Genomic DNA, 19,742 nt, shown 5'->3' on the forward strand with positions numbered 1-19,742 from the left:
GGAGCAGAGACTGGAGCGCAAAGCGAAAGCGAAAGAAGAGAAGAGACGCCGAGAGAGGGGAGGAAAGAAAGAAACGGAGCGAAAGAAAGGAAGGAAAAAGACATTGAATGAAAGACAAAAACCTGAGTGAAAGAAAGGGACAAATTGAAACTTGAGAGAGAGAAAAATTTGAGCAAAAGGAAAAGAAATTGAAAATCAAAAGACAGAGAAAGAAAAACAATTGAGCGAGGGAGCAGGAGAAGAAGAAAAAAGAAACCGAGTGAAAGAAAGAAAAAGGAAAAATTGAGCGAGTGAAAGAAAGAGAAAGAAAAAAATTGAGCGAAAGAAAGAAATTGAAAATTGAAAGCGAAAAAGAAGAAACTGAGCGAGCGAGTGAGCCAAAGAAAAAGAAAGAAATTGAGTGAGCAAAAGAAAGGAAAAGTTGAGCGAATGAAAGGAAGAACGAAATTGAGTGAGCGAGCAAAAAAAAAAAAGAAAGAAAAATTGAAAGCGAAAGAATGGAAGAGAAACGTTGAGAGAAAAAGAAAAAATTGAGTGAGCAAGTGAGCGAAAGAAAGAAAAAGAAGTTGAAGGAAATGAGTGAAAGAAATTGACAAATTGAAATTGGAAAGCGACAAAGAAATTTGAGCAAAACAAAGAAAAATTGAAAATCAAAAGACAAAGAAAGAAAAATTAAGCGAGCGAGCAAGAAAAAAAGAAACTGAGTGAGTGAAAAAGAGAAAAATTGAACGAAAGGAAAAAAAAGAAATTGAAACAGAAAGAAAAAACTGAGCGAGCGAGCGAGCAAAAGAAAAGAAAGAAATTGAAAGAATTTGGAAATTGAAAGCGAAAGAGAGAAAAAATTGAGGGAAAGAAAAAACAGCGAGCGAGCGAGCGAGCAAAAGGAAAGAAGAAGACGGAAAACTGAATGCAAGAAAGGAAAAATTGAGCAAGTGGAAGAAAGAGCGAAAGAAATGGAATGACAGAACGAAACAACTGAGTGAAAGAAAAATTGACAGAAACTGAAATTTGAAAGAGACAAAGAAATTTGAGCAGAAGACAGAAAGAAATGGACAGAAACTGAAAATCAAAAGACAAAGAAAGAGAAAGAAAAATCTGAGCGAGCGCAAGAAAGGACGAGCGGGCAGCTGGACGAGAAAACGGAAGGACGGGCGGGCTGGAGAGCTGAAGGAGAGGGAGGAGGGACGTCGGACGGACAGACAGACAGACAGACAGACAGACGCAAGGCCAGCCGGGACACTGGGCCTACCCATCCCAGGGCTCAGCCAGGCGTATCTGGTCAACCTTTCCCTACCCTCTCCTCTCGGCCACGCCAGCACCTGGGCGCTGCCCGCCGGGGTCACACTCCAGAGAGCCAGGACACAGCCCCTGGCCCCCCGGCTTTGGGGGCACCCTGGGACCCCCCCCAGCGCCACCTCCACCCTGCCAGGCGGGATTCCCGGGGGGGTGTCCACCTCCCTTTGCCCACCCCCACCAATCAGAGACACCGGGACTGTACTTAGTTGGGTTTTAATTGGTTCTGGTACAAGACACACTGGGAAGGAAGAAGGAATGGGGGTGGGGGGATAACAAATCACCAGGGCCCCCCTTTTCCCAGCCCCCATGATGTCCTTCCTGCCCCTGGGTAGACAGGGGAGGTGGCTCTTGTGTGGCCCCCCCCCCACGCGGTGGAGGGCGGGTGACAGATATTTGTCCGACCCAATGGGATGGCGCGAGATCCGCCCCTCCCCCGCCCAGCGCCGCTCCAGCCCCTCCCCTTTGGGGGCCGCGCTGTGACGCCCGGGGGTGGGGGGCGGGAAGGAGGTTGCACCGCGGGGGAGTCGGGGCGTGGTGCTCCAGAACCTGCCCCCCCTTCCCTGGCGCCGGATGAGGGAGCCGGGTGGATGGATAGACGGACGGACGAGCAGAGCTCGCGGTGGGGGGAATGAGGGGCTGTGAGCAGGGGGGATGGAGGGCTCGGCGGGACGGACGGGCAGACAGGTAGACAGACAGCTAGCACGTCCAGCTGGATGGAGAGCTGGGGGCGCGCAGACCTACGGACAAATGGGGAGCTGGGGCACATGGACAGATGGATGACCGGAGGTGTCCAGACAGGTGGACGGATGCAGAGCTGGGACGCACAGAAAGATGGACAGACGGATGGACGGAGAACTCGGATACAGAGAGCTCGGGCACAAGGACGGACGGAGAGGTACGATGGACAGACGGAGCGCCAGCATGGAGGGAGGGACGGACGGACAGAGGGCTAAGGTCCTTGGATGGATGGATGGACAGACAGACAGAGGACTACGGTGCACAAGAGAATGGAGAACTAGAGCACTTGGACAGATGGACGGAGAGCTGGGGCGCACAGACGGACAGAGAGCTGAGGGCACAGAGACGGATGGACAGATGGACGGAGAGCTGAGGGCACACAGACGGATGGACAGATGGACGGAGAGCTGGGGCGCATGGCCGGACGGATGGATGGAGAGCTGGGGCGCATGGCCGGACGGATGGACGGAGAGCTGGGGCGCACGGTCAGACGGATGGACGGACGGAGCCGTGACCGAGGAGAGCTGGACCGAACAGCCAGGGGTGGATGGCGCTGGGGTGGGCCTGGCCGGCCCGGGGAGTAGCTCAGCTGCCCAGACCCTCGCACAGGGGCTCTGGGAAGTCACTCAGGTCCCGGCCGATGATCTCGGTCACTTGGGGAAAGGAGGGGATGCCAGCGTGAGGGGACCCCCAAACCAGCTGGTCTCCTGACCCCCCAAACCAGCCAGTCCCCCAGCCCCCTGAACCAGCTGGTCTCAGACCCCCCCCCCACTCAGCTGGTACCCCGGCTCCCAAACCAGCTGGTCCCCGACCCCCCCCAAATCAGCTGATCCCCCAACCCCCCAAAGCACCTACTTTCCCCCACCCTACAGACAGTTCCCTGACCCCTGGGCTGGCTCAGAGCCAGCGCCCCCTAGAAGGGACAGGCCATGCGATGAACCCCGCCCCACATCCTGCCGCTCCCTAGAGGTGACCAGCCCCATTACCTTCCTCCAGCGTGATCCCCTGGAACGCCGTTCGGTACTCACTGCCCTGGGGCTTCTCCGCCACCTCGGTCTCCCCAGACTCTGCCTCCCCCCAGCTGCGGGTCCCGGCCCCCTCTGGTGGGGGGGTGAGCTGGGCAGGGGCCTGGAAGTGTGGGGGGTGGTAGCCCAGTGGAGGGAAGTGGGGCGGCACCGTCAGCCCTGGGACCCCGTACTGCTCTGGGGGTGGGTAGCGGAGGGCGGGCTCAGGGGCCAGGCAGGGGGAATAGGGGGATGACAAGGGGAGAAGCGGGGAGCCGTCGGGGTACGGGGAGGGGCTCCCAAAAGCCGTGGGGGAGGGGGGGTAACCAGCCCTGTAGGTGGAGCCCTCGGGGTAGCAGGGGAAGTGGGGGTGGCTGGGGGATACCTCCATGTGCCTGGGGCCCTCAGGGGGGTAGAGGGGTCCCGAGGGGGAGGGGCAGGGGGGGAAGCCACAGAGAGGGGAGTCGGGAGGCGGCTCCTCCTTGAAGATCACTGTGGGGGAGGGAGGGAGAGTCAGCTGGGGGGACACATCACAGCACCCCCAGTCTCGGCTGCCCCGTTCCCCTGCCCTCCCGCCGCCCCGCTCACCGGGTAGGTACTTGAAGGCCTGCGTCGGGCTCCGTTTCCGCCGCCCATTGGAGACGTAGAAATACACCTGCACCGGCCGGGCCACCTGGGGGTTGCTGTACTCCGGGACCGTGAGGGTCAGTGTGGTCTGGGGGGTGGAGGTGGTGGGGTGAGGGGAGCAGCCTGGTTCTGGGAGAGGGAATCTCTTCCATGAGTCCAGAGCTAAGGTGGATCCACTCCGGGATTTACCTCATGCCCAGTTCTCCTCCAGGAGGAGCCACCCCAGGATTTCCCTTATCCCCAACCCTGATTCCCAATGGTCCATCCGCTCCGGGACTTCCCTCATCCCCCAGCCCTGGTCCCCTCCAGTGAACTCGCTCCAGGATTTCCCTTATCCACAACCCTGATTCCCTATGGTCCATCCGCTCCGGGACTTCCCTCATCCCCCAGCCCTGGTCCCCTCCAGTGAACTCACTCCAGGATTTCCATTATCCTCAACCCTGATTCCCTATGGTCCATCCGCTCCGGGACTTCCCTCATCCCCCAGCCCTGGTCCCCTCCAGGGATTTCCCTGATCCACAATCCTGATCCCCTTGGGGACATCACACATCCCCACCCCATTCCTCCACAGTCAATCCACTCCGGGATTTCCCTTATTGCCCTACCCTGCTCCCCATGGCTGATCCGCTCCAGGGCTTCCCTCATCTGCCCACCCTGCTCCCCTCCCGTTAATCCATCCTGGGATTTCCCTCATTCCCCTACCCACTCCCCCATAGCCCAACCACTCTGGGATATCCACCAACCCGCACCCGCTCCCCCCACAGTCAGTCCTTTCCAGGATTTCCCTCCTTGCCACATCCAGCTCGGGGTGTCCCCTATTGTGCCCCATTGCTCCCTCTGGGTCGATCCACTCCGGGATTTCCCCCACCTGCTCCCACTCCCACAGGGTCAATCCACTCCAGGATTTCCCCCACCCGCTTCCACTCCCACTGGGTCGATCCACTCCGGGATTTCCCCCACCTGCTCCCACTCCCACAAGGTCAATCCACTCCAGGATTTCCCCCACCCGCTTCCACTCCCACTGGATCGATCCACTCCGGGATTTCCCCCATCCTGCACCCGCTCCAACAGGGTGGATCCACTCCGGGATTTCCCCCATCCCGCACCCGCTCCGACAGGGTTGATCCACTCCAGGATTTCCCCTATACTGCTCCCACTCCCACAGGGTGGATCCACTCCAGGATTTCCCCTATACTGCTCCCACTCCCACTGGGTCGATCCACTCCGGGATTTCCCCCATCCTACACCCGCTCCCACAGGGTGGATCCACTCCGGGATTTCTCCCATCCCGCACCCGTTCCCACGGCTGGATTTTCTCACCTCGTTGCTCTTGAGCCGGTTGACACAGGCCTCCTCTTCCCATTGGAGCTTCCCGTCTGACAGGAGAGAGCTCATTGGCTGAGAGGCCACCGAGGGGCGGAACCAGGGGCTGGGAGGGCTGGGGCAGAGAACTGTGGGGGGGTTCACTGGGGCAGAGGGTGCTGTGGGTCCAAGGGTCTCCCCTGCTTGCAGGAGGGTCTGTACATTGTAGGGGCTCAGCAGGTGGGGGGCAGGCAGGGGGGTCACCGCAAGGGACCTGGTGGGGGGCAGGCAGGGGGGTATATAGGGAGGGTCCCGGTGGGGGACAGGAGGGGGGTCCATGTGGGGGGTAGGCAGGGGGGTTACAGATCCTGCTGGGGGGCAGGCAGGGGTTTGGGGGGGTAACAGAGTGGGGCCTGGTAGGGGACAGGCAGGTGGGTTATAGGGGGGCCCCGGTGGGGGGCAGGCAGGTGGGTTACAGGGGGGCCCGGTGGGGGGCAGGCAGGGGGGTTACGGGGGGCCCAGTGGGTGCAGGCAGGGGGGTTTCAGGGTGGGGCCCGGAGGGGGCCAGGCAGGGGGGTTTCAGGGTGGGACCCGTGGGGGGCAGGCAGGGGGGTTACAGGGTGGGGCCCAGAGGGGGCCAGGCAGGGGGGTTACAGGTGGGCCCGGTGGGGGGGCAGGCAGGGGGGCTCCAGCACTCACCGGGGCCCCTCTCGATGAAGATGACCTTGGAGTCGGGCAGGAAGTTGGCGCCCGAGAGCACCAGCTCGTCCCCCCCGCGGCCCCCGCCCGCCCCGAGGCTGCACCTCTCCACCTGCGGCAGCTCCTGCGCCGAGCGCTGGGCTGGGGGGAGACAGGGAGCCGGCGGTGAGCCCCACGGGCCGACCCCCCACAGCCCTGCGAGCCCCTCCCCACCCCGGGGGGGGCCACGGCTGGTCCCTGCCCCACAAGCCTGGGCAGCTCCGCCCCACAACCAAGCAAGGACCCTGGCTGGACCCCCGGCTGAGCCCTGCCCCCGGCAGCCCCCCAGCTGGACTCTCGGCCGGCCCCCCAGCCCCCGGCAGCCCCCCGGCGGCACTCACAGCACTCGACGGGCGCGGAGGCGACCTGGAGGGACAGCACCTTGCCGTTGCCCTGGGGCACGTGGGTGCGGAAGACCAGGCGCACCCGCGTGTTCTTGCGCCCGATGTCGGTCTCGCCCTTCCGCAGCTCGATGTCCGAGTTCCGCAGCTTCAGGATCCCCGCGCAGTCCACGCTGGGGGCGGGGCCACAGGTCGGGGGCGCAGCCGGGGGGGGGGGTCGCAGGGAGGGGGAGGCAGGGAAGTTGCCCCCTCCTCCTTCTTTAGAAGCTGCTCCCAGAGTGCAATCCAGGGAGCTCCAGGATCCGGCTCCGGGTTTTCTCCCCATTCTTTATAAGCTGCCCCCCCAAATCCCATCCCAGTGGGGGGCAGACAGGGGGGTTGCAAGGAGGGATCCAGTAGGGGGCAAGCAGGGGGGTTACCCTGGTTACCACCAAACCCCATCAAGGGACTGGGAAAACCCAGAGCCGGATCCCTGCACAGTTTGGATTGGACTCTGGGGCAAAGTCAACCAGGAGGGGGGAGAAAACCTGGATGTGGACCCAAGAGTGCCCTGGATTGGACTTGGGGGGCAGCTCCTATAGGAGGGGAGAAAACCCAGAGCTGGATCTTGGAGCCCCCTGGATTGGACTCTGGGGGTGGGGCAGCTTCTAAAGAAGGGGGAGAAAACCTGGAGCTGGATCCTGGCACTCCTGGGATTGGACTCTGGGGTGGAGAATATGATCCAGGAGAGGGAGAAAACCTGGAAGCAGATCCCTGATCCCCTGAGAATGGACTCTGGTGGGTGTGATCCAGGGGAGGATGAAAACCCAGAAACGGATTGCTCATCCCCTGGGAACGGACTCTAGTGAGTTTGACCCAGGAGTGGGAGAAAACCCGGAAACAGATTGCTCATCCCCGGGAATGGGCTCTGGTGGGTGTGATCCAGGAGAGAGAGAAAACCTGGAAGCGGATTGCCCCTGCCCCAGGAATGGACTCTAATGGGTACAATCCAGGGGAGGGCGAAAACCTGGAAGCGGATTGCCAATGCCCCGGGAATGGACTCTAGTGGGTACAATCCGGGGAGGGCGAAAACCCGGAAGCGGATTGCCCATGCCCCAGGAATGGGCTCTGGTGGGTGTGATCCAGGAGAGAGAGAAAACCCGGAAGCGGATTGCCCCTGCCCCACGAATAGACTCTGGTGGGTACAATCCAGGGGAGGGCAAAAACCCAGAAACGGATTGCCGATGCCCCGGGAATGGGCTCTGGTGGGTGTGATCCAGGAGAGAAAGAAAACCTGGAAGCGGATTGCCCCTGCCCCAGGAATGGACTCTCTGGGTTTTTGCCTTCCCCTGGATTGTACCCACTAGAGTCCATTCCTGGGGCAGGGGCAATCCGCTTCCAGGTTTTCTTTCTCTCCTGGATCACACCCACCAGAGCCCATTCCCGGGGCATCGGCAATCCGTTTCTGGGTTTTTGCCTTCCCCTGGATTGTACCCACTAAACGGATTGCCGATGCCCCGGGAATGGACTCTGGTGGGTGTGATCCAGGAGAGAGAGAAAACCTGGAAGCGGATTGCCAATGCCCTGGGAATGGACTCTAGTGGGTACAATCCGGGGAGGGCGAAAACCTGGAAGCAGATTGCCGATGCCCCAGGAATGGGCGCTGGTGGGTGTGATCCAGGAGAGAGAGAAAACCCGGAAGCGGATTGCCCATGCCCCAGGAATGGACTGTAGTGGGTACAATCCAGGGGAGGGCGAAAACCCGGAAGCGGATTGCCGATGCCCCGGGAATGGACTCTGGTGGGTTTGATCCAGGGGAGGGCGAAAACCTGGAAGCAGCTCCCCAGGGAACTCACTTGGCCGCCATGTTGTTCTCAGGCAGCAGGGACATCTCCAGCACCTTGGTGCTGTTGACGATGGTCTCGTAGCTGGCGGTGGCCACCATCTTGCCGGTGATGCGGTGCACCTGGTAGAAGGCGTGGGGCCGGAGGTTGCGCTCGTCCGCCGTGCCAATGAACATCTGCAGGGTCAGTGGCTTCTCGTCGTAACCCAGGAGCTGGGGGGCGGAGGGGGAGGCAGGTCGGGACCAGACTCCTACTCCGCTCGGCCCTCGCTCCGCAGCCGGGATTTCCCAGGGGCCCTCCTAGGCGTGGGGGCAGGACTGACGCCTTGGGGAGCCGGGGAGGCGTCCTGGCTAGGACCGTACCTGGCCCAGATCCCGGGCCGACGCTCCCCCTCCCTGGGCCTCAGTTTCCCTGCCTCGAGGGAGCTCGGGCTGTCTCGGACCCCCCTCGCGTGCCTTGTCCTCCCCCCCCACACCGCAGCCGCTGGAGTCTGGCCCTCAGCCCGGCTGGGGTGGGGCGGCGCCGGCGGTTTGGTGGTCTCCCCCCGGGGCGGGCCCAGCTGTTTCCAATCAGCGGGCGGGGCCCACAGCTGGGCTGGAAGAGAAACCGGGGGGGTGGGGCGGGGGGCTCCTCTTCGGCCCTGGGTGAAATGGAATGTTCCGGGGGGGGGGGTGGATCGTGGGGCGAGCTCCCCCCGCCTCTGAGATGGGAGGTGCTCGCTGGGGTGGGGGGGAGGAAAATGGGGGTCTCCGGCCACTCATCTGTCCCCTCCCCCTCCAGCCCCCTGCGGCCACTTACAGCGGGGGGTGCCTGTTGTAGGGGCCAAGCCCGGCTCTGGGGGGGGGCAGGGGGCCCCCACTTCTCCCTCCCCCTGGACAGATGGTCTCTCCACCCCTTCCCCACCCCCCACACACGCACATCCGGCCTGTCCCCGGTCCGGAGCGTGGGAACGGGCACCCCGACAGGGGCCCACCCGCCAGCCCCGCCCCACTGCTTCGGCGGGGGCCAGGACCCATTTCCTCCCCCCAGCTGTCACCCAAGTGGGCGGCCCGGGGCAAGCCAGGCCAGCAGAGCAGCTGCACAAGGCCCAGGGCTGTGGCGAGCTGCCCCCCATCTGTGGGGCGCCCCCCAACCACAGGCCTGAAAGATGGGGGGACACCAGGGGGGTTTCCAGCCCCTGCTAGCAGGAACCCTGAAGGTGCAGGGGAGCCGGGCCAGCAGAGCAGCTGGACAAGGCCCAGGGCTGTGGCGAGCTGCCCCCCATCTGTGGGGCACCCCCCAACCGCAGGCCTGAAAGATGGGGGGACACCAGGGGGGTTTCCAGCCCTTGCCAGCAGGGTCCCTGAAGGTGCAGGGGAGCCGGGGGAAGCCAGGACGGGTCTGGTACCTTCACCACGGGGTGTCCCCCTGGGGCAGCCTTCACCGCCCCCCGGCTGCCCTCCGTCTCGTAGTGGGCGCGGTGGTGGGAGCGGGGTTGGACCTCGATACGCAGCTGGTACTGCTCATACTGGCTGGGCAGGGGCCAGTCCAGGGGGGGCAGCGCTGAAGACCTGGGGCAGAGAAGGAAAGCGAGTCCCGGGGGTGCCCTGGCCACTGGGGGGCGCTGGGGGGCTCCCCCCCACCAGCCAGGGCTGACCCCAGAGCGGCACCAGCGGGTGCTGTGGGTCAGGAAGTGGGGCTGGGACCTCCCCCCTATCCCCCCCACCAGCCAGGGCTGACCCAGAGTGGCACTAGGGGGTGCTGTGGGTCAGGAAGTGGGGCTGGGACCTCACCCCTGTCCCCCCCACCAGCCAGGGCTGACCCAGAGTGGCACTAGGGGGTGCTGTGGGGCAGGAAGTGGGGCTGGGATCTCCCCCCTATCCCGCCCCCCTGCAGCCAGGGCTGACCCCAGACTGGCACAAGGGGGCGCTGTGGGGCAGGGAATGGGGCTGTGGTTTCCCCTTGCCCCCACAGTCAGGGCTGACCCAGAGTGGCACTAGGGGGCACCGTGGGGCAGGGAATGGGACTGTGGTCTCCCCCTTGCCCCCACAGCCAAGGCTGACTTCAGTGTGACACTAGGGGGTGCCGTGGGGCAGGAAATAGGACTGGGGTCTCCTCGCACCCCAGCCAGGGCACTGGGGGAGCCGTGGGGCAGAGGGCAGCTGGGGGCTTCAGTGGGGCATGGTGCTGTGGGGTGGAACCTGGGGCACCACAGCAGCTCCCCCAGCCCTCCCCCCACTGCAGCACTAGGGGGGACCCCACAGAGCCCAGCTGGCAGGGTCCCCCCGGGGTGTGGGGCCTGACCTCTCTGGGGGCACTGGCTGTTACACCCCCCGGCAGGGACCAGCCAGCTATGGGGCAGGGATGGGGCCTGACCCCTCTGGGGGCACTGGCTGTTACACCCCCCCGGCAGGGACCAGCCGGCTATGGGGCAGGGATGGGGCCTGACCCCCCTGGGGGCACTGGCTGTTACACCCCCCGGCAGAGACCAGCCAGCTATGGGGCAGGGATGGGGCCTGACCCCTCTGGGGGCACTGGCTGTTACACCCCCCCGGCAGGGACCAGCCGGCTATGGGGCAGGGATGGGGCCTGACCCCCCTGGGGGCACTGGCTGTTACACCCCCAGCAGGGACCAGCCAGCTATGGGGCAGGGATGGGGCCTGACCCCTCTGGGGACACTGGCTGTTACACCCCCCCGGCAGGGACCAGCCGGCTATGGGGCAGGGATGGGGCCTGACCCCCCTGGGGGCACTGGCTGTTACACCCCCCGGCAGAGACCAGCCAGCTATGGGGCAGGGATGGGGCCTGACCCCTCTGGGGGCACTGGCTGTTACACCCCCCCGGCAGGGACCAGCCAGCTATGGGGCAGGGATGGGGCCTGACCCCTCTGGGGGCACTGGCTGTTACACCCCCCCGGCAGGGACCAGCCAGCTATGGGGCAGGGATGGGGCCTGACCCCTCTGGGGGCACTGGCTGTTACACCCCCTGGCAGAGACCAGCCAGCTATGGGGCAGGGATGGTGCCTGACCCCTCTGGGGGCACTGGCTGTTACACCCCCCGGCAGGGACCAGCCAGCTATGGGGCAGGGATGGGGCCTGACCCCCCTGGGGGCACTGGCTGTTACACCCCCCGGCAGAGACCAGCCAGCTATGGGGCAGGGATGGGGCCTGACCCCTCTGGGGGCACTGGCTGTTACACCCCCCCGGCAGGGACCAGCCAGCTATGGGGCAGGGATGGGGCCTGACCCCCCTGGGGGCACTGGCTGTTACACCCCCCGGCAGAGACCAGCCAGCTATGGGGCAGGGATGGGGCCTGACCCCTCTGGGGGCACTGGCTGTTACACCCCCCCGGCAGGGACCAGCCGGCTATGGGGCAGGGATGGGGCCTGACCCCTCTGGGGGCACTGGCTGTTACACCCCCAGCAGGGACCAGCCAGCTATGGGGCAGGGATGGGGCCTGACCCCCGTGGGGGCACTGGCTGTTACACCCCCCAGCAGGGACCAGCCAGCTATGGGGCAGGGATGGGGCCTGACCCCTCTGGGGACACTGGCTGTTACACCCCACCGTCAGGCCCCCCCCAACCCTGCAGGAACAGGGCCTGCGCCCCCTAGGCAGCGCTGTCCCCGCCGGGCGCAGGGGGCCGGTACCTGAAGATGGGGCTGTGACCCCCGCTGCGGGCTTTGGCCCAGCCCAGTGGGGCCGGCACGGCCAGGTAATCCATCCCCTCCTTCCGGCCCAGCCCGCCCCCCCCCGTCGTCGGCGCCGGTGCCCCCGTCCTCCTTGCGCGTCAGCGCCACCGTCTGCTCGCTGGAGGTCCGGCGCGCCTTCTGGGGGATGCTCTCGGGCGGGGGCCGGGGCCCGGCCCCCTCGTGTGGCGCCCCCTCCCCGCCTGCCCCCTCCGCCCCCTCCTCCTCGCCCAGGCTGCCCCGGCGGGACAGGCACGGCGAGGCCGAGGACTGGGTCTCCGAGCTGGAGTAGCGCCGTTTCCCGCAGGGCGAGGCCGGCCGCAGGGCCCCCCAGCCCTCCTCGGCCCCCCGCCCGGCGGGGTGCAGCCCCCAGGGCTCCGGCGAGCCGCAGGGGGAGCTGAGGGCGAAGCGGGCGGCCGCCTCGCTCAGCTCCTCGTCGTCGGCACCCGATGCGTCTTCGTCCGAGAAGAGGCTCCAGGGGGAGGCGCTGCCGCTGCTGGCCGGGCTGGGGGTGAAGAAGCCCGTGGCCGGGCCGGCCTCGCGGTAGCCGCTGTAGGCCTCCAGCGGCAGGTAGTCCCGCGGGGAGGAGTCCCACTCGGCGCCTGGCGAGATGGTGGTGATCTGGATGCTGGGGCACTCCAGGACCCGGGCCTCGGCCCCCAGGCGCACCCAGCGCGCCGGCTGGCTCTGGAAGGTGTCATCCTGCGCCGGGCGGGGCGGGGGGGAGTGCATGCCGGCCCGGGGCGGGCAGGGGATGCCCAGGGGGCAGGCGTAGGCCGGGGGGTCGCCCAGCGCCAGGGCGCAGCACACGGGGAGGTCTTCCGAGTCCAGGTCTGGGGAGGGAAGAGAGGAGAAGGGATGGAGCTGGGGGGCGGCAGACGCAGAGGAGCGCTCCCCCCGCCAGGCAGCAGGAGGAGGCTGTTATCTCGCACACGGCAGGAGTAGGTTGTTATCACACACACACACACACACACACACACACAGAGAGAGAGAGAGAGAACAGGACCAGGTTATCTCGCTCCCACACAGCACGAGTAGTAGGTTGTTATCTCTCTCACATGAACACAGAGCAGGAGTAGGCTGTTATCTCCCACACAGCAGTAGCAGGTTGTTATCTCTCTCCTCCCAGCACCAGTAGGTTCTTCTCTCTCTCTCTCTCTTTCTCTCTCACACACTCACAGCAGTAGTAGGTTGTTATCTCTCTCCCACCGTCCCTCCCCCCACAGCAGTACTAGGTTTTTATCTTTCTTGCTCACACACAGCGGTAGCAGGTTGTTACCCCTCTCTCTTACACACACAGCAGTGGTCGGTTGTGATCTCTCGCTCACACACAGCAGCAGTAGGTTGTTATTACTCTCTCTCACTCAGACCCACACAGCTGTAGTAGGTTGTTGTCTCTTACACACACAGAACTAGTAGGCTGTTCTACATCTTTTACACACGGCAGTGGAAGGTTTTATCTCTTGCACACATACACACATGGCAGCGGCAGGTTCTCTCTCACTCACACATGGCAGCGGTAGGCTGTTATCTCTTACACACACAGCAGCGGTAGGCTGTTATCCCTAACTCACACACACATGGCAGTGGTAGGTTGTTATCTCTTACACACACGGCAGTGGTAGGTTGTTATCCCTAACTCACACACACATGGCAGTGGTAGGCTGTTATCTCTTACACACACAGCAGCGGTAGGCTGTTATCTCTTACACACGCACACAGCAGTGGTAGGTTGTTATCCCTAACTCACACACACAGCAGCGGTAGGCTGTTATCTCTTACACACGCACACAGCAGTGGTAGGTTGTTATCCCTAACTCACACACACATGGCAGTGGTAGGCTGTTATCTCTTACACACACGGCAGTGGTAGGTTGTTGTCTCTCACTCACATGCACACACGGCAGCGGTAGGTTGTTATCTCTTACACACACAGCAGTGGTAGGCTGTTATCCCTCACTCACACACACACACACACACACACACACACAGCAGTGGTAGGCTGTTATCCCTCACACACACAGCAGTGGTAGGCTGTTATCCCTCACTCACACACACAGCAGCGGTAGGTTGTTATCTCTCACTCACACACACACACACACACACACACAGCAGTGGTAGGCTGTTATCTCTCACACACATGGCAGCAGTAGGCTGTTATCCCTCACTCACACACACAGCAGCGGTAGGTTGTTATCTCTCACTCACACACACACACACACACACACACACAGAGCAGTGGTAGGCTGTTATCTCTCACACACATGGCAGCAGTAGGCTGTTATCTCTCTCTCACACACACACAGCAGCGGTAGGCTGTTATCTCTTACACACAGCAGCGGTAGGTTGTTATCTCTCACTCACATGCACACACACAGCAGCGGTAGGCTGTTATCTCTTACACACACAGCAGCGGTAGGTTGTTATCTCTCACTCACACACACACACACGGCAGCGGTAGGCTGTTATCTCTTACACATACAGCAGCGGTAGGTTGTTATCTCTTACACACCACAGCAGCGGTAGGTTGTTATCTCTCACTCACATGCACACGGCAGCGGTAGGCTGTTATCTCTCACTCACATGCACACGGCAGCGGTAGGTTGTTATCTCTTACACATACAGCAGCGGTAGGTTGTTATCTCTTACACACCACAGCAGCGGTAGGTTATCATCTCTCACTCACATGCACACGGCAGCGGTAGGTTGTTATCTCTCACTCACATGCACACGGCAGCGGTAGGTTGTTATCTCTTACACACCACAGCAGCGGTAGGTAGTTATCTTTCACTCACACACACACACACACGCAGCAGCGGTAGGTTGTTATCTCTCACTCACATGCACACGGCAGCGGTAGGTTGTTATCTCTTACACACCACAGCAGCGGTAGGTTGTTATCTCTCACTCACATGCACACACACACAGCAGCGGTAGGTTGTTATCTCTCACTCACATGCACACGGCAGCGGTAGGCTGTTATCTCTTACACACCACAGCAGCGGTAGATTGTTATCTCTTACACACCACAGCAGCGGTAGGTTGTTATCTCTCACTCACTCACACACACACACACACACACACACACACACAGAGCAGCGGTAGGTTGTTATCTCTCACTCACATGCACACGGCAGCGGTAGGCTGTTATCTCTTACACACACACACACAGCAGCGGCAGGTTGTTATCTCTCACTCACATGCACATGGCAGCGGTAGGTTGTTATCTCTTACACATACAGCAGCGGTAGGTTGTTATCTCTTACACACCACAGCAGCGGTAGGTTGTTATCTCTCACTCACATGCACACGGCAGCGGTAGGTTGTTATCTCTTACACACCACAGCAGCGGTAGGTTGTTATCTCTCACTCACATGCACACGGCAGCGGTAGGCTGTTATCTCTTACACACACACGCACACAGCAGCGGTAGGTTGTTATCTCTCACTCACATGCACACGGCAGCGGTAGGCTGTTATCTCTTACACACACACGCACACAGCAGCGGTAGGTTGTTATCTCTCACTCACATGCACACGGCAGCGGTAGGCTGTTATCTCTTACACACACGCACACACAGCAGCGGTAGGTTCTCTCTCACTCACATGCACACGGCAGCGGTAGGTTGCTATCTCTTACACACCACAGCAGTGATAGGTTGTTATCTCTCACTCACACACACACACACACACACACACACACACACACACACAGCAGCGGTAGGTTGTTATCTCTTACACACCACAGCAGCGGTAGGTTGTTATCTCTCACACACACACACACACACACACACACACACACACACAGAGCAGCGGTAGGTTGTTATCTCTTACACACCACAGCAGCGGTAGGTTGTTATCTCTCACTCACACACACACACACACACACAGCAGCAGTAGGTTGTTATCTCTCACTCACACGCACACGGCAGCGGTAGCTGTTATCTCTTACACATACAGCAGCGATAGGTTGTTATCTCTTACACACCACAGCAGCGGTAGGTTGTTATCTCTCACTCACACACACACACACAGCAGCAGTAGGTTGTTATCTCTCACTCACACACACACACACACACACAGCAGCAGTAGGCTGTTATCTCTCACTCACACGCACACGGCAGCGGTAGGCTGTTATCTCTTACACATACGGCAGCGGTAGGTTGTTATCTCTTACACACCACAGCAGCGGTAGGTTGTTATCTCTCACTCACACACACACACACACACACACACACACACACAGCAGCGGTAGGTTGTTATCTCTCACTCACACACACACACACACACACACACACAGCAGCGGTAGGTTGTTATCTCTCACTCACATGCACACGGCAGCGGTAGGCTGTTATCTCTTACACACACACACACACACACACAGCAGCGGTAGGTTCTCTCTCACTCACATGCACACGGCAGCGGTAGGCTGTTATCTCTTACACACACACGCACACAGCAGCGGTAGGTTGTTATCTCTCACTCACATGCACACGGCAGCGGTAGGCTGTTATCTCTTACACACACGCACACACAGCAGCGGTAGGTTCTCTCTCACTCATATGCACACGGCAGCGGTAGGTTGCTATCTCTTACACACCACAGCAGTGGTAGGTTGTTATCTCTCACTCACACACACACACACACACACACACACACACACACACACAGCAGCGGTAGGTTGTTATCTCTTACACACCACAGCAGCGGTAGGTTGTTATCTCTCACTCACACACACACACACACACACACACAGCAGCAGTAGGTTGTTATCTCTCACTCACACGCACACGGCAGCGGTAGCTGTTATCTCTTACACATACAGCAGCGGTAGGTTGTTATCTCTTACACACCACAGCAGCGGTAGGTTGTTATCTCTCACTCACACACACACACACAGCAGCAGTAGGTTGTTATCTCTCACTCACACACACACACACACACACAGCAGCAGTAGGCTGTTAAATCTCACTCACACGCACACGGCAGCGGTAGGCTGTTATCTCTTACACACCACAGCAGCGGTAGGTTGTTATCTCTCACTCACATGCACACAGCAGCGGTAGGTTGTTATCTCTCACTCACACACACACACACACACACACACACACACAGCAGCGGTAGGTTGTTATCTCTCACTCACATGCACACACACACAGCAGCGGTAGGTTGTTATCTCTCACTCACATGCACACGGCAGCGGTAGGCTGTTATCTCTTACACACACGCACACGGCAGCGGTAGGTTGTTATCTCTTACACACCACAGCAGCGGTAGGTTGTTATCTCTCACTCACACGCACACGGCAGCGGTAGGCTGTTATCTCTTACACATACAGCAGCGGTAGGTTGTTATCTCTTACACACCACAGCAGCGGTAGGTTGTTATCTCTCACTCACACACACACACACACACACAGAGCAGCGGTAGGTTATCTCTCACTCACACGCACACGGCAGCGGTAGGTTGCTATCTCTTACACACCACAGCAGTGGTAGGTTGTTATCTCTCACTCACACACACACACACACGGCAGCGGTAGGCTGTTATCTCTTACACACATGCACACGGCAGCGGTAGGCTGTTATCTCTTACACACACGCACACGGCAGCGGTAGGTTGCTATCTCTTACACACCACAGCAGCGGTAGGTTGTTATCTCTCACTCACACTCACACACACACACACAGAGCAGCGGTAGGTTATCTCTCACTCACACGCACGCGGCAGCGGTAGGTTGCTATCTCTTACACACCACAGCAGTGGTAGGTTGTTATCTCTCACTCACACGCACGCAGCAGCAGTAGGTCGTTACCTCCCCCTCACACAGACCCCCAGGAGGGGGCAGCAGAGACCCAGTCCTCCCCCCCCCCCCCCAGCCCTGGGGAGCAGGGCCAGGCCGGACCCCGCGAGCTGCCAGGTCCCGGCCCACCCGCCCAGGGCCGTGGCATTTCCGCAGGGCCCGGGCGAGAGGGCCAGGAATCCTGCGGGTGGAAACGTCTGAGCCCAAAGCCGCCGGCCCACCAAAAGGCACAGCCGTGGAGCAAGGCACCATGGGGGCTCGGCCAGGAGCCCAGCTCCGAGCGCACCTGCTTCTCATTTCCGGGCCCGGCTCTGCCGCTACCCTCAGCACGGCTGGTGGGACGGGGCAGAGCGCAACGGCGGTGGCCACGTGGGGCGGGCTGGGGCTGCGAGCTTCCCACAGCAGTGTCCTCGGGGGGGGGGGACTCAGGGCTGCGAGCTTCCCCACAGCAGTGCCCTAGCTGGGAGTGGGGGCACCAGGCCTGTGAGCTTCCCCCCAGCAGTGTCCTCACAGGAGGGGGGCTCAGGGCTGCGAGCTTCCCCACAGCAGTGCCCTAGCCGGGGTGGGGGGGGGGGCACCAGGCCTGTGAGCTTCCCTGCAGCAGTGCCCTAGCTGGGGGGGGCCACCAGGCCTGTGAGCTTCCCTACAGCAGTGCCCTAGCTGGGGGGGCAGGCTGTGAGCTTCCCCGCAGCAGTGCCCTAGCTGGGGGGGCAGGCTGTGAGCTTCCCCGCAGCAGTGCCCTAGCTGGGGGGGCACCAGGCCTGTGAGCTTCCCCGCAGCAGTGCCCTAGCTGGGGGGGGCAGGCTGTGAGCTTCCCCACAGCAGTGCCCTAGCTGGGGGGGCAGGCTGTGAGCTTCCCCGCAGCAGTGCCCTAGCTGGGGGGGCACCAGGCCTATGAGCTTCCCCGCAGCAGTGCCCTAGCTGCGGGGGGGCACCAGGCCTGTGAGCTTCCCCGCAGCAGTGCCCTAACTGCGGGGGCAGGCTGTGAGCTTCCCCGCAGCAGTGCCCTAGCTGGGGGGGCAGGCTGTGAGCTTCCCCACAGCAGTGCCCTAGCTGGGGGGGCACCAGGCCTGTGAGCTTCCCCACAGCAGTGCCCTAGCTGGGGGGGGGCAGGCTGTGAGCTTCCCCACAGCAGTGCCCTAGCTGGGGGGGCAGGCTGTGAGCTTCCCCACAGCAGTGCCCTAGCTGGGGGGGGCAGGCTGTGAGCTTCCCCACAGCAGTGCCCTAGCTGGGGGGGCACCAGGCCTGTGAGCTTCCCCGCAGCAGTGCCCTAGCTGCGGGGGGGCACCAGGCCTGTGAGCTTCCCCGCAGCAGTGCCCTAGCTGGGGGGGGGGCACCAGGGCTGCGAGCTTCCCCGCAGCAGTGCCCTAGCTGGGGGGGCAGGCTGTGAGCTTCCCCGCAGCAGTGCCCTAGCTGGGGGGGGCAGGCTGTGAGCTTCCCCGCAGCAGTGCCCTAGCTGGGGGGGCACCAGGGCTGCGAGCTTCCCCGCAGCAGTGCCCTAGCTGGGGGGGGGCACCAGGCCTGTGAGCTTCCCTGCAGCAGTGCCCTAGCTGGGGGGGGCCACCAGGCCTGTGAGCTTCCCCGCAGCAGTGCCCTAGCTGAGGGTGGCACCAGGGCTGCGAGCTTCCCCGCAGCAGTGCCCTAGCTGGGGGGGGGCCACCAGGCCTGTGAGCTTCCCCGCAGCAGTGCCCTAGCTGGGGGTGGCACCAGGGCTGCGAGCTTCCCCACAGCAGTGCCCTGGCCGACGGGCCCGGGAGGCCCAGCTGAGACCCCCCGCCCTGCCCCTCTCCCCCATATCGTGAGAACCCAGCCGAGGGGGGGTGGGAACTGAGCCCCTCTCCCTCCATCCCTAATAGGCCAACATTTGCTATCCTCCCCCCACTCCGGCCCGCCCGTTCAGGCTCCCTCCCGGCCCGCGCTGGCCCTTTAAGAGCAGCCCCCCCAAAATCCTCTGCACCCCTTCACCTTCCAGCGACACCCCCATTCCCGGGGGCTCTTTGTCCTCCTCTCCGAAGAGCAGCTTGAACTCCAGGTCCTCGTCCTCGCAGCTGGCCGCCCCCATGGAAGCAGCTGGGCTGGGGGGGTTCCCCAAAAGCCTGGGGGACGGGGGGCTCCCCCAATGTCCCTGCCCCCCCCCCTTTTCCCAGCTCCAGCCCCTCCCGCCTTCACCCCGCGGTCCTGCGCTTATGATAACGTCCCGAGAAGAAAAAAAAAAAGTTGTGCCAAACTTTTCCCCAAGCCCCGCCCACATTCCCCCTCCTGGCTCCGCCCCTTGCCATTGGGCCCAGTCCCACCCCCCCTCCGTCTGGCACATTGAAGGGTCCCACCCCCCTCTCGTCTCCCTCCGGATGGAACAGCCCGCCCCGTTTTGATTGGCAGCTCCGCCCTCCGCCCCGGGGGATACAC

General features: G+C 62.0%; 2 protein-coding genes across 5 annotated transcripts in view; one reads left to right on the top strand and one right to left on the bottom strand.

Moving 5' to 3' along the window:
* The window catches only part of LOC142004736 (ubiquitin carboxyl-terminal hydrolase CYLD-like), a 64,567-nt gene that overhangs the window by 33,404 nt on the left and 11,421 nt on the right, over nucleotides 1-19,742 (top strand). For all 4 annotated transcript variants that reach the window (XM_074982405.1, XM_074982409.1, XM_074982410.1 and 1 more), the window contains exon 4: nucleotides 7,904-8,052. Coding sequence is in view for 1 of the 4 variants with exons in the window: in XM_074982410.1 (XP_074838511.1) it covers nucleotides 8,038-8,052 (15 nt within the window). In the remaining 3 variants the exon portion in view is untranslated. The remainder of the gene's footprint in view (nucleotides 1-7,903; nucleotides 8,053-19,742) is intronic.
* NFATC4 (nuclear factor of activated T cells 4) lies at nucleotides 850-19,525 on the bottom strand. Its single transcript, XM_074982412.1, is given in 11 exon segments — nucleotides 850-2,687; nucleotides 3,021-3,530; nucleotides 3,627-3,753; nucleotides 4,986-5,041; nucleotides 5,667-5,807; nucleotides 6,047-6,219; nucleotides 7,882-8,081; nucleotides 9,257-9,419; nucleotides 11,496-11,597; nucleotides 11,599-12,367; nucleotides 19,302-19,525. Coding segments are annotated over 11 exon segments (2,406 nt in total). The 5' UTR covers nucleotides 19,399-19,525; the 3' UTR covers nucleotides 850-2,619.

The sequence above is a fragment of the Carettochelys insculpta genome, chromosome 32 (assembly GCF_033958435.1).
Source record: "Carettochelys insculpta isolate YL-2023 chromosome 32, ASM3395843v1, whole genome shotgun sequence".
Classification (NCBI taxonomy): Eukaryota; Metazoa; Chordata; order Testudines; family Carettochelyidae; genus Carettochelys; species Carettochelys insculpta.